This window comes from Eptatretus burgeri, chromosome 10 (assembly GCF_056783735.1).
Source record: "Eptatretus burgeri isolate ZD-2024b chromosome 10, Ebu_testis_v1, whole genome shotgun sequence".
NCBI classification, from domain to species: domain Eukaryota; kingdom Metazoa; phylum Chordata; class Myxini; order Myxiniformes; family Myxinidae; genus Eptatretus; species Eptatretus burgeri.
Window position 1 is genome coordinate 36,974,517 of NC_140970.1, and position 15,868 is coordinate 36,990,384.

Below are 15,868 nucleotides of genomic sequence, written 5' to 3' on the forward strand. Positions count from 1 at the left end.
TGTCCTAAAACAACTTGCCCTTGCCTCATGGAAAGCAAACCCAACTGAGGGTAATCTCAGTTCCTTCCATAAAGCTCAGAACAAGTGTGTATCTACCCTCAGGAGAATCAGAAAACAACATCTTTCTAATCTTAAGTCTGAACTCTCAAGCCTCTCTCCCTCCAAATCCTGGTGGCATCTAATCAACTCTGTTTCTGGTGTATGTTCCCCCTCCACCCTCTCCCTTACCTCAAATGGCCGCACTGCTGATACCGCACGTGAAAAGGCAGAATGGCTAAGCTCAGTGTTTGATTCGAAATCTTGTGTCCGAAACCCATCGCTTTCTGCACCCACCTTACCCAGTTGCACGCAACTGTCCCTGGACTCTGTGTCCTTTTCCTCTGACAAAGTGGAGAGCTTGCTCTCAAACCTCAACGCAGATTCTGCAACCGGTCCAGTCGACATCAGCCCACGTGTCCTCAAAGCCTGCTCTTCTGCTCTTGCTCATCCTCTCTTTGTTCCATTCACTCTCCCATTTGCTCAAGGTCATCTGCCATCTCCTTGCAAATCAGCAAACATTACTGCCCTGCATCAAAAGGTGCAAAAGCAGATCCCCACAACTATAGACCAATCAGCCTTCTCCCAATCATCAGAAAAGTTATGGAATCCATCATTGCTTCAGACATTAAATCCTTCGTCTTCTCCAATGGCTTGATTTCCGATCATCAATTTGATTTCAGACCAGGTCACTCCACACAGGATATGCTTCTTTTGCTCTCCCAACAATGGATGGAAGTCCTAAATGCCTGACATGAAATCAGAGCCATATCCCGAGACATATCGCGTGCTTTTGACACTGTCTGGCACCCTGCCCTGCTCACCAAATTCTCTTCCTGTGGTATCAAAGGCTATCTCCACTCATAGCTCGCAGACTTCCATTCCTGTCGCAGTCTACGTGTGGCCCTAAATGGAGTTCTTTTATCTCCTCTTCCTGTCCAGGCTGGAGTTCCTCAAGGCAGTATTGTGGGCCCTGTTCTTTTTCTGGTTTTCATCAACGATCTCTCTGACTCTGGAACATCCTCTGTATCTCTTTGCTGAAGACTCCACCCTCTGCAGTACCATCTGTCATCCCTCAGACCAACAAGCAGCAGCTTCTTCACGAACTGCAGATCTGGGTAAATTCACCAACTGGTCCAACACGTGGAACATGTCTTTCAATCCAGACAAATCTCTCACTCTCACTATGTCTCCCCGAAACGACCGTTTGAAAAAAAACCCCCATCCACTTTCCGAACAACCCTCTGGAAGAAGTCCTTTCTTTCAAGTTTCTGGGTCTCAATATCTGCCATGACCTTTCCTGGGAAAGCTACATTTCCAACCTGACCTCCAAAGCCAGTCGCCGACTGGGAATCCTCCGTCGTGCAAAGTCCTTCCTCGGCCCACCTGAGCTCCTGATCACATACAAAACTTTCGTCTGCAGCCTGATGATGACTGCTCTCCCCTCTGGGCTGGTGCTCCTACCTCTCACCTTTCTCGGCTTCATGCAGTGGAAACCAAGGCATTTCGGATCATTGGCTTCTCCCGCGATAAGGCTGAGTCTTTGGGCCTCTCACTCTCTCACCGCAGGTAGGTCAGTGGTCTTTCTTTCTTCTACTGTCTCCTCTCCGGTCTCCCCCCTGCTCTCTGCGATTTGTCCCCACCACATTTCCGTAGGGCGCTCAAGGTCCGCCAACAACCCCCTTCTGGTAAAACTACCAAAAGCACGAATCACTGCTCACCTTCACTCTTTCATTCCTCTGTTTTCCCACCTTTGGAATAAACTCCCTCATTCTGTTCAATCCCATTCTTCTATCCAGGCCTTCAAAACAGCTGTTCACCATCACCTCTTTTTTTCCCCCATCCAAATCCTCGATCTTTTCCACCCCCGTTAATCCACCCCAGACCCAACTTCTTCAAATTCCCTGCTTTCCTTCCTGAAAGTCCCTGTAATGTCCATCTTGTATACCCCGTGTTTCCCACCCCATCCCTCTCCCTTCCACAGATCTCCGAATGTCTCTGTTCCCCACTGTTTTGTCCTTCCCACTCCCGCCCCTCCTGTCTCATGCCCCCCTTGCTGTGCCTGTGCTCTCATATGAGCCTCAACAAGGTATACAAAAAAAAGGCCTCGTGCCGTGTCCCCCAGAGGGACTGTCTATGCATAGTGTCTGTCAGATCTATGTCTATATTTTTGGAGGTTTCACGAGGTGCTCTTCAGGGAATCAAAGCAAATCTGGTAAAAAAAAAAAAAATAGACGTTTTAAAAAAAAAAGTCAGGCGTCTCCGGGAGGTGTATATTTAATGTGGCAAAGCCACTTGGCGAGCGCTCTCCAAGCTGCTTGGTTGTTCGTTTCGGTGAAGATATCCGTGCTCTCAATGAAACAAACATCGACTGGAGTCTAGTCAGACATTAGTCTAGTTACTAGATGAGAGTGTAGTTACTAGACAGACTATGTTTCCGTCTGTGTTTGACCCTGCGGTGCCATGTGGTTGGTGCCTTGGCAGGTGTCTCATCCGCTGAAAATGTGCAATTTTATTTTAACAGGACATCGTTTTGTTTCACCTTTTGTGCGATCTACTTTTAAAAGGTCCCCTTACATGCAAAATAAACTTGTTATATATATATATATATATATATATAACATATATATATATATATATATAACATATATATAACATATATATATATATATATATATAACATATATATATATATATATATATATATATATATATATATATATATAAAACATATAACATATATATATATATATATATATATATATATATATATATATATATATATATATATATATATATATATATATATATATATATATATATATATATATATATATATATATATATATATATATATATATATATATATATATATAAATATAAAATATATATATATGAACACCTGGTGTTGGCGCAGTGGTTAGGGCAGCGGCTTGGGATCCAAAAGGTCCTGAGTTCAAGCCCCGTTGGGCCACTGAATTAATACACCAGGGGGTTGACTCAGCCTGTCATCCTTCCAAGGTCGGCGAAATGAGTACCAGTGTACTGGGCCGGTGTATACCCTGGTTAAAATAGGTGTACCATATCCCTGTGTCGTAAGAGGCGACCAGGGTTGCGTCAGGAAGGGCATCTGGCATAAAACATGTGCCAAATCACTATGCGGATCATAAGGACGATCTGCTGTGGCAACCCCTAACGGGAACAGCCAAAAGAAGAAGAAGAAGATATATATATATGTATATATATATATATATATATATATATATATATATATATATATATATATATATATATATATATATATATATATATATTTTTTTTTTTAACTTGACCTTCCGAGTGAAGAAATCACCCATGTTTATTTTTAAATCAAAAATGGGATAATTAGAGCAATATTTCGATCATTCTGGAGCTATTCACAACTTGCTCTGCCCCACCCCTAAAAAAAATTGACTTCAGCGAATTGCAGCGTGACGTTACATACAGTAGCTCGCACAGAGTGGATTGATTCGAGATCTCTTGAGTCTAAACTCCAGACTAGTCAGATAAATCCGTCGTCCGTCCGACTAGGCTGATAAATCCGTCGTCCGTCCTACGAGTCCGATAAATCCGTCGCCCATCCTACTAGTCCGATAAATCCGTCATCCGTCCGACTAGGCCGATAAAACCATCATCCGTCCGACTAGTCCGATAAATCTGACGTGCTGCAGCTTTTATTTATTATTCTCTTTTCTTCATTGTTTTCTACTGGCGCTACATGACAGTAGGAATAAAATAAAAATGCAACAGAACGTCAGATTTATGGGACTACTCTAGACAATTGTGTCACAAGGTGTGTTCTGGACACAAGTTTTCATCGTATCCGGACAGCGAGATTGCTTCGTTTTATGCGCGGAGAGATACGGCCGATGACATGCGCCGGCCTTGTTTGTGATTAATTAGCCGCGGAGAAACATGTCCGCTGCGCTGTTCACTTCACCTCACTAAAATATTTCTGATATCGAGCAATATGCAAGTCTAATTTACATTATTGAATTACGAATAGGATTTCGTCTAACCAGTTGTTATTTCCGAGTCTTCCTTCGATGTCCTCCAGATCATCATGAACTCCGGGAATTTCATCGCCGTTTTCCTCTTCTTGTCCTGCTTCGGGCTCGAACTGCTAAAGCCGTACTTCATTTAAAGCTGCCTGAACTTCACCTCCCGCAACTATGTTATCCGACAATTCTCCATGTGATTCAGACCAAAATCCTTCATTTGTCTCACACTCACTGTCTTTACCAGACAAATGAAAGTCCATGCCATCCATTATTCAAAATCAAATGTTCGATTTTTTTAAAGCAGAAATGAACGAAGCGATTGAGTCGACCAATCAAATGTGGAAACACACAGAAAACCAATACAATCACATAGACCACCAACCCGAGTACTGTAATTTACGTGCAGCCTTTGACATACTGTACGTGACGTCATGTGGGTTACGTGACGTGACGTCAGGAGAATTTTTAGGGGCGTTCCCAAAGACGTTTGTTTTTTTAACTTTACATTTTACAGAATGAGTTTTGTGAAAAAAAATTGTCAGATCTGAAATCACGATGAAAAACTCCAATAGGACATATATAAATGAAATTTATGTACTTTGGCATGTCAGGGGACATTTAATATAATCCACCCCTCACTTTGACACACATATATATATATATATATATATATATATATATATATATATATATATATATATATATATATATATATATATATATATATATATACAATAAGATCCATCCAACCAGGTGTTTGCCATGATCTGGTTGTGAAGGCATAGAGCAGAGATCGACATTTTGTGTTCTGTTTCTTGATATATTTTTAGATCCTCGTGGAGGATCTCTAAGTCTTACTCACGTTGTTGTTCTTGTGGACTTTTTTGTTTCACAGCCTACAGTTTTCATCGAAACTTCCTGAAACTTGGTGTATATATGTAAAAATAACTTGCGCAGACAGTAACCATCTCCGATTTTGAAAATTCCTCCTAGAAAAAAAAGTTGACATCAAAATATCTCCGCTAATGGAAATTGCCTAAAAAATTATCTCAAATTAGGCAAGCTTTTTTGAATTCTGTTTGCGGGAATCGAACAGGGCATTAGCAGAGATGAATTACTGCACATATGATACATCACTATGACGTCATAGCAATTTTTATGATGTCATTCCTATTTTTTGACATTTCTTGTTTCACAACCCAGAGTTTTCATCGGATCTTCGTGAAACTTGCCATGTATATGCAGAAAGCCCACGCGCAGGCAGTAACCATCCCCAATTTTGGAAATTCTTCCAAGAAAAAAAGTTAACATCATAATATTGCCGCTAATGGAAATCGCCTGAACCATTACCTCCAAAACTAGTTTGTTTCACAGCCCACAGTTTTCATCGAAACTTCCTGAAACTTGGCATATACAGTAGACTTGGCGCAAGTCGTCACCATCGGGACCGAGAAAAAAGTGACGACTTAGACATGTGATGACTTACGCATATGCGAACATTCATGATGACTGTGGGGTGAAGGATGAAGTCACGCGTGGCCTGGACACGTACGTGTGAGAGGGCGCAACAATCTCTAAGCCGGCTATTGTACCAAAAGGGAAACACAATCCTCGGGGCATAGGTGGGGGTTCATTGGTGAGTTGGAAAGTGATCAAGCAAAGATGGAATTCATGAATCACTTTATCAAAAGTAAAGATAATGAACAACTGTAAGACAAATCATATACCATCGGTGATGGTATATGACCATCGACAAATGTGGAATGAATGGCTGTTAGAATTCATTCATTGGAATGAATGTAGAATGAGTTTTCATCTGGAATGAAAACTCATATACCATCGACAAATTACATGACACAGTCATCCTGATGACTACCACTCAATACCGATGTGAAAGTGAGTGTGGTGATGTACAAAACAAGCCAATATAAAACCATGATGGGACTTCAACACTGAGCTCAATCGATCCTTTACTCCTTCACCAGAGACTGCATTGCGCAGCTTGTCTCCCTCTTCAGATGCATGTGGGATGGCACGCTGACTGAGCTGAACACAGTGCAGTTATAAATTGCCTGGGCATCACGATTCCATGAAATCGGGCTTCTCACGAGGCAGCAGTTCCATGTGATGAGTTCGGCGTGGTAATTTACTTGAGTTTCCATTACGCGGGAACGGACAACGTCTGATGACTTAGATGAAGTGACGACTTAGAGATGACGACTTACAGACTTTATTCAAAGTCTGTAAGTCGATTTACATTCGATAAATTCGGGACTTTCTGATGCTGCCGACTTAGACGAAGTGATGAGTTACACGCTGCCGACTTACGCCTCGTCTACTGTATATGTAAAAATACCCTGCGCAGACAGTAACCATCTCCGATTTTGAAAATTCCTCCTAGAAAAAAAAGTTATGACATCAAAATATCTCCGCTAATGGAAATCGCCGAAAAAATTATCTCCGAAACTAGGCAAGCTTTTTCAATTCTGTTTGCGGGAATCGAACAGAGCATTAGCAGAGATGAATTACCGCACATATGATACATCACTATGAAGTCATATCAATCTTTATGACGTCATTCCTATTTTTTGACATTTTTTGTTTCACAACCCAGAGTTTGCATCGGATCTTCGTGAAACTTGCCATGTATATACAGAAAGCCCACGCGCAGGCAGTGATCATCTCCAATTTTGGAAATTTTCCTAGAAAAAAGTTGACGTCATAATATCGCCGCTAATGGAAATCGCCTATACCATTATCTCCGAAACTTGGCAAGCTGTTTGAATTTTGTTTGTGGGAATCAAGCCCGGCATTAGCACAGATATTTTATCGCAAACCTGATACATCACAATGACGTCATATTCGTTTTTATGACGTCATCATAAAGAGGACGAGGATCTGAGCTCATTCGAGCTTGTTCAATTGAATTTTGCTAATTTCCCACTTGAATTCCATTTTTAAAGAACTCTGTTTGAAGGTAAATCTTTGTCTGTTGTTTTTATGTATTTTACGCATGTGTACGTGTATAAACTGTATTACCATAACGGAAGTGTGTGTGTGTGTGTGTGTGTGTGTGTGTGTGTGTGTGTGTGTGTGTGTGTGTGTGTGAGTGTGTGTGTGTGTGTGTGTGTGAGTGAGTGTGTGTGTGTGTGTGTGTGTGTGTGTGTGTGTGTGTGTGTGTGTGTGTGTGTGTGTGTGTGTGTGTGTGTGTGTGTGTGTGTGCTTCAGAATGTGGAATGGAGTCCTCCCAAGGTGGGCTCAAAGTATCCACCTTCATTTCAGTAAGGGGTCATGATTCATGAACCAAGCTGTGAAGTTTTCTGCTCTCAAAGTTTTGTGCCGAGGACTCTTCAGTATCGTGACTGAACCCAGGACGGATTCCAACTGTAGTTCATTTGTAGGGATATTCCCAGTGATGGTGTTGAACATCTCTGTGAGGTTCTTCTTCATCATTCCCGTGAGGTTCTTCGTCATCACTGGGACCAACTTTTGCATTCTTCAGTTTCCAGGATCATTTCACTTTATGCTTGAGGTCTTGGTATTTGGACATTTTCTTGATTTCTGCATCGTTCGTCCAAAATCAAAGGAATTAACACCTCAATTCGCAATGCCTTCTTCCCTTTTTTTGCACCTAAGTATGATATCTGGTCGCAATGCTTTGTTTTCGATATTCACATCCAATGGGATCATAAGGTCGTATGTGAGTGCCACTACAATGTTTTGAGTGATTGCTTTTGGTTCATTTTCCCACAGATTTTCTGGAACTGGAATGTCAAAGTTTTTGCAGATGTGCCCGCGGATTACTTTACAAAGTATGTTGTGTCGTTGTGTGTACAGGTGTTCCGACGTTTTTTTTCTGTGTTCAGTCATTAAGCGTCACATATCATTCTCTTTGCTAACCCCACCTCCACCCCTCACCTGTCCTTTTTTCCCCTCTCCCCCACCCTTCTCTCTCACTCTGTCCCCTCCCCCCTCATAAAATGCAGTACTCTCCTCCCACGTGTGTGTGTGTGTGTGTGTGTGTGTGTGTGTGTGTGTGTGTGTGTGTGTGTGTGTGTGTGTGTGTGTGTGTGTGTGTGTGTGTGTGTGTGTCTGCCTCTCTTTGTCTGTCTCTGCCTCCCCCCTCAGCAGTGAATAGTAACGTTTGGACGAGGTGTCGCTCTCCCCACCTCCTTCCTCACTACCTTCTTCATCCTCTCTGCCTCACCTCCCTCCCTTCCCTATGCCTGCTCCCCCTTTCTCTCCCCCCATCCCCTTTTAATGTCCCCGTCAGTAAAGCAACGGGCTGTATTTGCTGGTAAATGAATAAAAGGATGTGAAAATGTATACAGGAAGATATTTTATAAGTTGTTGTTCTATTTTTTTTTTACTTACTTGAGCTCATTCACCTTCAGCTTCAACAGTTTCACGTAGTACTTCCCATCACCAGCGTCACCTCTGACGGGAGTTTCACGTTTCTTGTCAGCTTTGTGTAGCTGTTGAAAGTCACAGACACAGGTACGAAACAATCATTACATAAGAGTACAAACACAGATTTTATATTTTGACAACAGTCTCAGTCCTGGCCTGTTGATGAACATATGCAAAAGGGTCAGGTCCATTTTCTCACATGATTCTGTAGCCTCATTTGAGCTCCATACACCGACCATGTATTTGTGACTGGAGCAGGCAGAGATAGTTCTGCAAGTTGCATGACTTTCAGATGAGAAGAGTTGACTGTACTCCCTCTTCAATTTTAAAACTTTATTTTTTGTCATATCAGAGCCCACCCCACAGCATCAGTTGAGTGGCATCCATTTTCATGCTACACTACACTTTGACGTCAATTTTTTTTTTTATTGCAGATAACAATCAGCTGCCTCCCTTGTAGATTATGGATCTCCTCTGTAGAAGTGAGGCCTGGTGTTGGCCTAACAGCTGGCTCGCTTAACAACTTAGGGTCACGAGTTTGAGCCCATGTCCTTCCATTCAAATAACACCAAGTGGGTTGACTCAGCCTGTCATTATTACGAGATCGGTAAAATGAGTACCTGCTTACTGGGGTAATAAGCCATTCAAGTATCCTGCGGTGGAGTGGCGAACCATCCAGGAGTGTACTCCTTAGCCAATGAAACTACCTCAGCAGCCCTATATGCTTCATGGCGTGAAAGGAATGGCTATTATTATTCTGTCGAAGTGGGTGAGCAAGCAGATCGATATGCCACTGGAGCTAACTGGTCGAGCTGCAGGATAAAAATTAAAATATATTGTTTCGGCCCAGGGTACAGCACGAGAGGAAGCCCTCGGGTTCCCAACACCGTCCTGAAGCCACCAGCCACGGATAACTCTGCAGTCCGGTGGGTTGCTAAGCAACCACAAAAGTCAATTAACCTCATCAGCTCTCATGGTTATCTGTCCGACAGCGTTTACCCGAGGAGTTGACGAAATTAACCGAGTTTTGTGCCCTCAGAGCACACTCGGGTTATTGCCGAGCAATGCAGCGAGTGTATGCTGGCGAATGAGAGTAAATAAGTCAGGGTACAACTTCCCATACAATTATGCTTGTACACTGTCGGACCAATGAAGAAAAGGACAACCGAGACAGATTTGAAATAACAACCAACAATTATGAAGTTACACACACACAATGAAGCAATGATTTAAAAGCAAGTATTTACAGGCAAAAGGCACAGAAGAGCAGATTTAATCCAAACACTTATTCTTATACAATCTTAATCACACAAAAGACATATGGCCATCATTCAATCCAGGGAGAATAAGAAAAGAAGAACTGAGAAGAAAAGAAAAGTACGGAGTGTGGGGTCGACTCCTTCTCTCACCTTACAAAGCCCAATGGGGCTGTGCCAATCTAAATATACTGGGGGAGTGGGGAAAAGATGGGGAGAATTGGCTGTGGAGTGGTGATGCGGTGCGATGAGATGCACAGCTGCATCTCAGAAGTGTCCAGAACAAGTGGGCAAGTCCTCTCTGGTGCTAAGTTCACAGGAATGCTGTTTCTGGTGTGTTCCGTCCCCTCGAGCTGCTTCAACTCCACGTCATACTCTCCACAGAAACAGCCACGTTCTGGGCTTTTAAACAGTCCTGCTCAAAAGATGAGCTTTGATGTGACTCTCCCCATACACTCATGTCTTCCTCTTCTCCTGCGCACTCTGCATACCTGTCTGCTCCTCCCCAGACAAGCTTTTCGGACACAGACGAGGACCAGCTCCAAGCTGCTTTCTCCGTCTCTCTTGTGTGAGCCTCTTTCTCATTGGTCCACACCCGATGTGGGCGTGTCCACGATCCAGCTTGTGGAAAATGCCTCTGTTCCTGAGAGAACTTTCAACATGGCCCCTCACCCCTCCCCTTGCACACAAAAGCCACCGCAGGCACCCTCTTGGCTGTCCCCCGCGTGCAAACGTCCTCTGTACTGAATGCCACTGTATCATGCATGCGAGATGTGCCACACTATATTACATATGGGGAAAAGTGTTGTACTTCATGGCACGGACACACATGTGAGAAGGGACAAAATCCAATGCGGTGAAGGTAATCCGATCGACTTGAAGGATTAATGACCACAGATGGACTGGATGTGTCCAATAAAACAATGCGTTGATGGAGTGGCCCAACAGAGAGGGATGCAGACGGACCGAGGGACGAACGACCGGCTGCGGGGTTGAAGGTAAGACCGATGGAGTAAAGGAGGAGTTGTTGAAATCAGGTGTCGTGAAGGGGATTATTGGTGGATTGAGAAAGGCAGAGGGGGGAAATGGACTGATGGAGTATTGAAAGAAAGATTGAAAGGAGCAGAGGAGAGAGGGAAGACATCACACTGGGGAAGCACAAACTAACCTGAACGTATGCCACCACAAACCCTTAGACAAGGGGCAAAGGTCTACCTACACACAGACTATTGAAATAACTCATCCTCGGGCTGCCTACGTGTCCATGTATGTTCTCCCCCTGGGGTACGTTTCCAAAACCTTCACATTATGTTCCCAGCATTTTCAGATAAGAGCTAATGAAAGGTTGGCCAATATTTGCTCTTCAGCGGTGTGTGGTAAAGACATCCATTTCTGCAATGGCTTGAAGGTAGACTGTCGCTATAAATCGGTGGAGTTGTGAAATTTATTTGACAAAGATGAACATCATATATATACATATATATATATATATATATATATATATATATATATATATATATATATATATATATATATATATATATATATATATATATATATATATATATATATATATATATATATATATATATATATATGCACAGTACATAAAAATCTTGATATGGCCCAGGGTCCAGGGCTCAACACGAGGGGAAGCACTCAAGTTTATCCCGAACACCTGGTCCTGAGGCCGCCGACCACAGATAACTCTGCGGTCCAACAGGCTGTCGTTCTTACACAGCCGTAGCTGCTCGACTTAGACAAACGGTCTAGCAGAGTTAAGCTTCGACATTTCCATGATATTTTTCTGTTGGCACGGCAACCTCACGAGAGGCCACACCCTTGGCATCACACCTGGTGATCTTCTGCCGAGCGGAACAGATAAGTGCAGCACTGGCTAACAGAGTAAATCAGGTGGGGTACAACATCCTGTCTAACTATACTTGTGCACTGTGTCGGATGAATGAAAGAAAAGACAACCGAGACATATTGGAAATAACAACAATAATTTATCACACACACACACACACACACACACACACACACACACACACACACACACACACACACACACACACACACACACACACACACACACACACACACACACACACACACACAAGTTTGAGAAGCAAGAAAACAAAAGGGCACTTCACAGCAGATTTAACCACACACATATTTCTTTCTTATACAATCTTACGAACACAAGGGATACATGGCCATCATTCAAATCAGGGGAGAAGAAGATGAGAAGAACTTGAGAAGAAAAGTAAAGTCTGGAGAAAAGAAAAGTGGGGTCTTTTCTGTTCTCTCTCTCCGACCCAGCCCGACAGGGCTGTGCCAGTCCAAATATACTAGAGAATGAGGAAGATTGATGGGGAAGATGGGCAGCAGCGATGTGGCGCAATGGGACATGCAGCCGTGTCCCTGAGGTTCCCAGACCCAGTAGTTGAGTCCTCTCTGGCATCCCCTATATGCCAGCTGCAAGCAACTCCATTTCTGCTGGGCTGCCGTGTCCAGCAGCTCCCCACAAACCAAACAGCCAAACAGCGTACTGGGCTTTTCACACTTCATTCCTCTGCACTATGGGCTGTCTCTCTGTCTCCATCTCTCTCGAGGACCACCTACGAGCACCTTTCTCGTAGCAGGATCTTGCCTTCTTCAGTCTCCTCTCGTGTGCTTGTGTCCTCTTCCTTCCTCCTCTCGCTCCGAGCTTATTCTCCTGTCTCTACACATGTACTGGTGCCCTCCCGTCCTCCCTTCCTCTGTCCTCCCATACTTTTCACTCTTGCCTTCTTCTTCTTCCTCTCACTGAGTTTTCTACTACTTGCAGGAAAAGCTTTGAGCTCCTTTCTGCTCCTCTCAGGACAAGCTCTTATGCGACTGTCTCCTTCCTCTTCATACCGCTTTTCCCGTCTCGGCTTGTGCGAGACTCCCCCTCGTTGGTCCACGACAAGGGTCGGAAAAGGGCGCGTTACCGCAAAGGTCGTAAAAGAGTGTTTTTACGACATTTTACGACCCTTGATGATAGAGTCGTAAAACAACGTTTTTCATCACAATCAAAATGGGCACGGCAGTGAAATGTCGATCATACACCTGTGAAAAGAAGAGATTATCGCGTTTTACAACTCTTGTAAGAATCAGTAACCGACTTGCAAGAAATTTGGACTTAACATGAGGACTTTGATGTGAATGGTGAAGAATGAGGAAATAATTGTTCAGAGTGCAAAAGGTTCGAAGAAGATATGGAGAGGAAGACGGGCCTTTTACTCAGACATGGAAAACGAACTTGTCACGGAGTTTAAACAGATACGTGCTTGAGGGCTGAAAGAAAGTGAATTTAGAATTTGTTTCCGAGGTAAGGACAATTAAAATTGCAATGATGTAAAAATTGACATCTACGCAGCTACTCTGAAGAACATCATAAGCACCTGTCATGGATTTCTTTAATATAAGCGCATATAGAAAATAAGCGCATACGTGCGCCACAAAATCTAAAAATAGGTGCGCACACTTATTATCCAGATTCTTCGAAATAAACTCAACAAAAATAAAAACTTTACACTCGTTTCAAAGTCAATAATTTGAACACTTTGGAAAATAGGTTTGAAATAACGATTGTATTCAATTCTCTTGTCATTAAAGATGCTATAGCATACAGATCATGTTTGTCATGGAATCGGTTCCACCGGAAATGCGACGACAATGTCCATGATCAAAAACTGTGAGTCACAGCTTAATGAAATCATGTCAATATCGGGTGTGTCCTCCATGGGTGTTCACAACTGTGATACAACGTCTCCTCATGGATTGGATGATGCGTCTGAACACAGCTTGGGGAATGCGCCGCCATATTTGTACCAACATGGCACCAAGCTCCTGCAAGTTCTGTGGAGGGTTGCTTACTTGATGGAGCCGCCTGCCTAACACATCCCACACATGCTCTATGGGGTTGAGGTCAGGAGATCTTGAGGGCCACTCCATGACATTGATGCCAGCGTCCCTGAGGAAATTCGTTGTTAAATTGGCCGTATGAGGTCTGGCGTTATCCTGTTGGAAAGTCAGACCTGGGCCATGAGCTGCCATGAATGGTAAAAGCTCTGGAATGAGCACCTGATCCCTGTATGCTGCCGCATTAAGGTTTCCCTGGATGACAATGAGTCGGGATCGAGCATGACCGTTGATACCACCCCAAACCATAACGCTACCGCCCCCAAAGCGATCCACTTCCTGTACGCAACACTGGGCATTGCGTTCTCCTCATCTTCTCCACACTCTAACCCTTCCATCAGAAAAAGTTAGTGTGAACCTTGATTCATCACTAAACACAACCCTATTCCAATCTCGCTGGGTCCATCTCAGGTGCCGTCGTGCCCAAAGAAGACGTTGGCGTCGATGGAAACGGGTTAGAATTGGTCCAAGATATGGCCACCGTGCATGAAGACGAGCAGAGCGCAGGCGATTTCGAATGGTTTGGGCAGTCACTCGACCTCCAAACAATTCATTCCCAGTGGATGTGGCAGTGACAAACCAATTACGCAAATGACGTAAGACAATCTGTCGGTCTTCTGCGCGTGACGTAACACGTGGTCGACCAGGACGGGGGCGGTCAGCTGTGGTGCCAGTTTGATGGAGACGTGTCTGGAGGTTATGGATGGTCTGTCGACTGCATCCCATAACCCTCGCAACGTCAGTGGCGGATGTTCCCGTATTCAGCATGCCAATGGCACGTTCACGCTGAATGTTTGACAGTCGTGACATTGCAAATTAACAAATAATTAACCATAAAACCTTGTTTTTCTGAGATGATACTCTCCTCTGCTACCTTGAGATCAATTGCAGGTGTATCAATAGGCCACGTGACATACGTGATTTTAGCGTGCAGTGCTCTGTTACGTGCTGCGTAGGCCCGACCAGTAGAATGAATGTGTGAAGTAATGCCCTCGCCAATGCCTTTAACCATAATCACAACAAGAACTCTTTCAAGAAAAGTTTCTAAACACTATTTGACAAATAATGAGTGTCAAGTTTTTATTTACTCTAGTAAAAAATTAAAACAAAACTTTACTTCTCAACTTAATCATCAATCAAGCTTAATTGGCTACATTTTTCCATATACATGTATATATATATATATATATATATATATATATATATATATATATATATATATATATATATATATATATATATATATATATATATATCTCAGACACAACTCCTGACTTATGGTGAGCATCGCCGCGGATTATGTCTCGCACGGTAAAATCACATAATCCGCAAAGAGCAACCATCTGCCTGCCACCCAGACAGTTGTTACTGCTAATGCAAACTATTCAACCAGAAGGCACGTGATGTGATCGGCGGGTAATTCGAAACATGTGGAGTGTGACAAGCACTCCACTGACCTTCATTGGACATCGTCATACAACAAGAACTATATATATGCACACACGCGCGCATGCACACACACACACACACACACACACACACACACACACACACACACACACACACACACACACACACACACACACACACACACACACACACACACACACACACACACACTTCTCCACTGACCTCCCTTTTCTGTCGCAATCCCAATTCTCCTGTCCTGCTCGCGAGAGCACGATCAAAAGCTCCTCCCCTCTGGGGGCGACGAAATTCCACCCCTCGGGAGGCATCGAAACTCCGCCCTTCGTGGGGGTGATGAAACTCTGCCCTTCCCTCTCTTTGCCAAGGCCTCACTCCGGCGCCTCACTTGAAAAATTACAAAAAGTTGCACGTACGATTCCTTCATCTTAAACCCTAAATAATTAATACCACACACCACTCTTGGTATGGTGCACATTCAAGCAAGACAATCCATAAGCGACATTTCCCTACTTGATTCCATCGAGATTATTTCCTGTTCGCAGCTATATTCACACCATTTTCCTCAGCTAACTTTAACAACTTCTAATTTAAAAGCTACTGTGTATGAGTTATGTGACTTTACACGAGGCATTTTTGAGATGACGTCGTAAGGACGTTTACATATGATTGGGGTTGAAAGGAGTGGATCAAATGCAATTGATTAGTGCAACTAATCTAATCATTACCGATTCGATAATTTTGCATGAG

The 15,868-nt window shown here is 43.3% G+C and overlaps 1 protein-coding gene across 3 annotated transcripts in view; it reads right to left on the minus strand.

Annotated features, from left to right (window-relative positions):
- The window catches only part of SPDL1 (spindle apparatus coiled-coil protein 1), a 68,685-nt gene that overhangs the window by 17,074 nt on the left and 35,743 nt on the right, over positions 1-15,868 (minus strand). For all 3 annotated transcript variants that reach the window (XM_085897884.1, XM_085897883.1, XM_085897882.1), the window contains exon 9: positions 8,451-8,551. In XM_085897884.1, the coding sequence (XP_085754010.1) occupies positions 8,451-8,551 (101 nt within the window). The remainder of the gene's footprint in view (positions 1-8,450; positions 8,552-15,868) is intronic.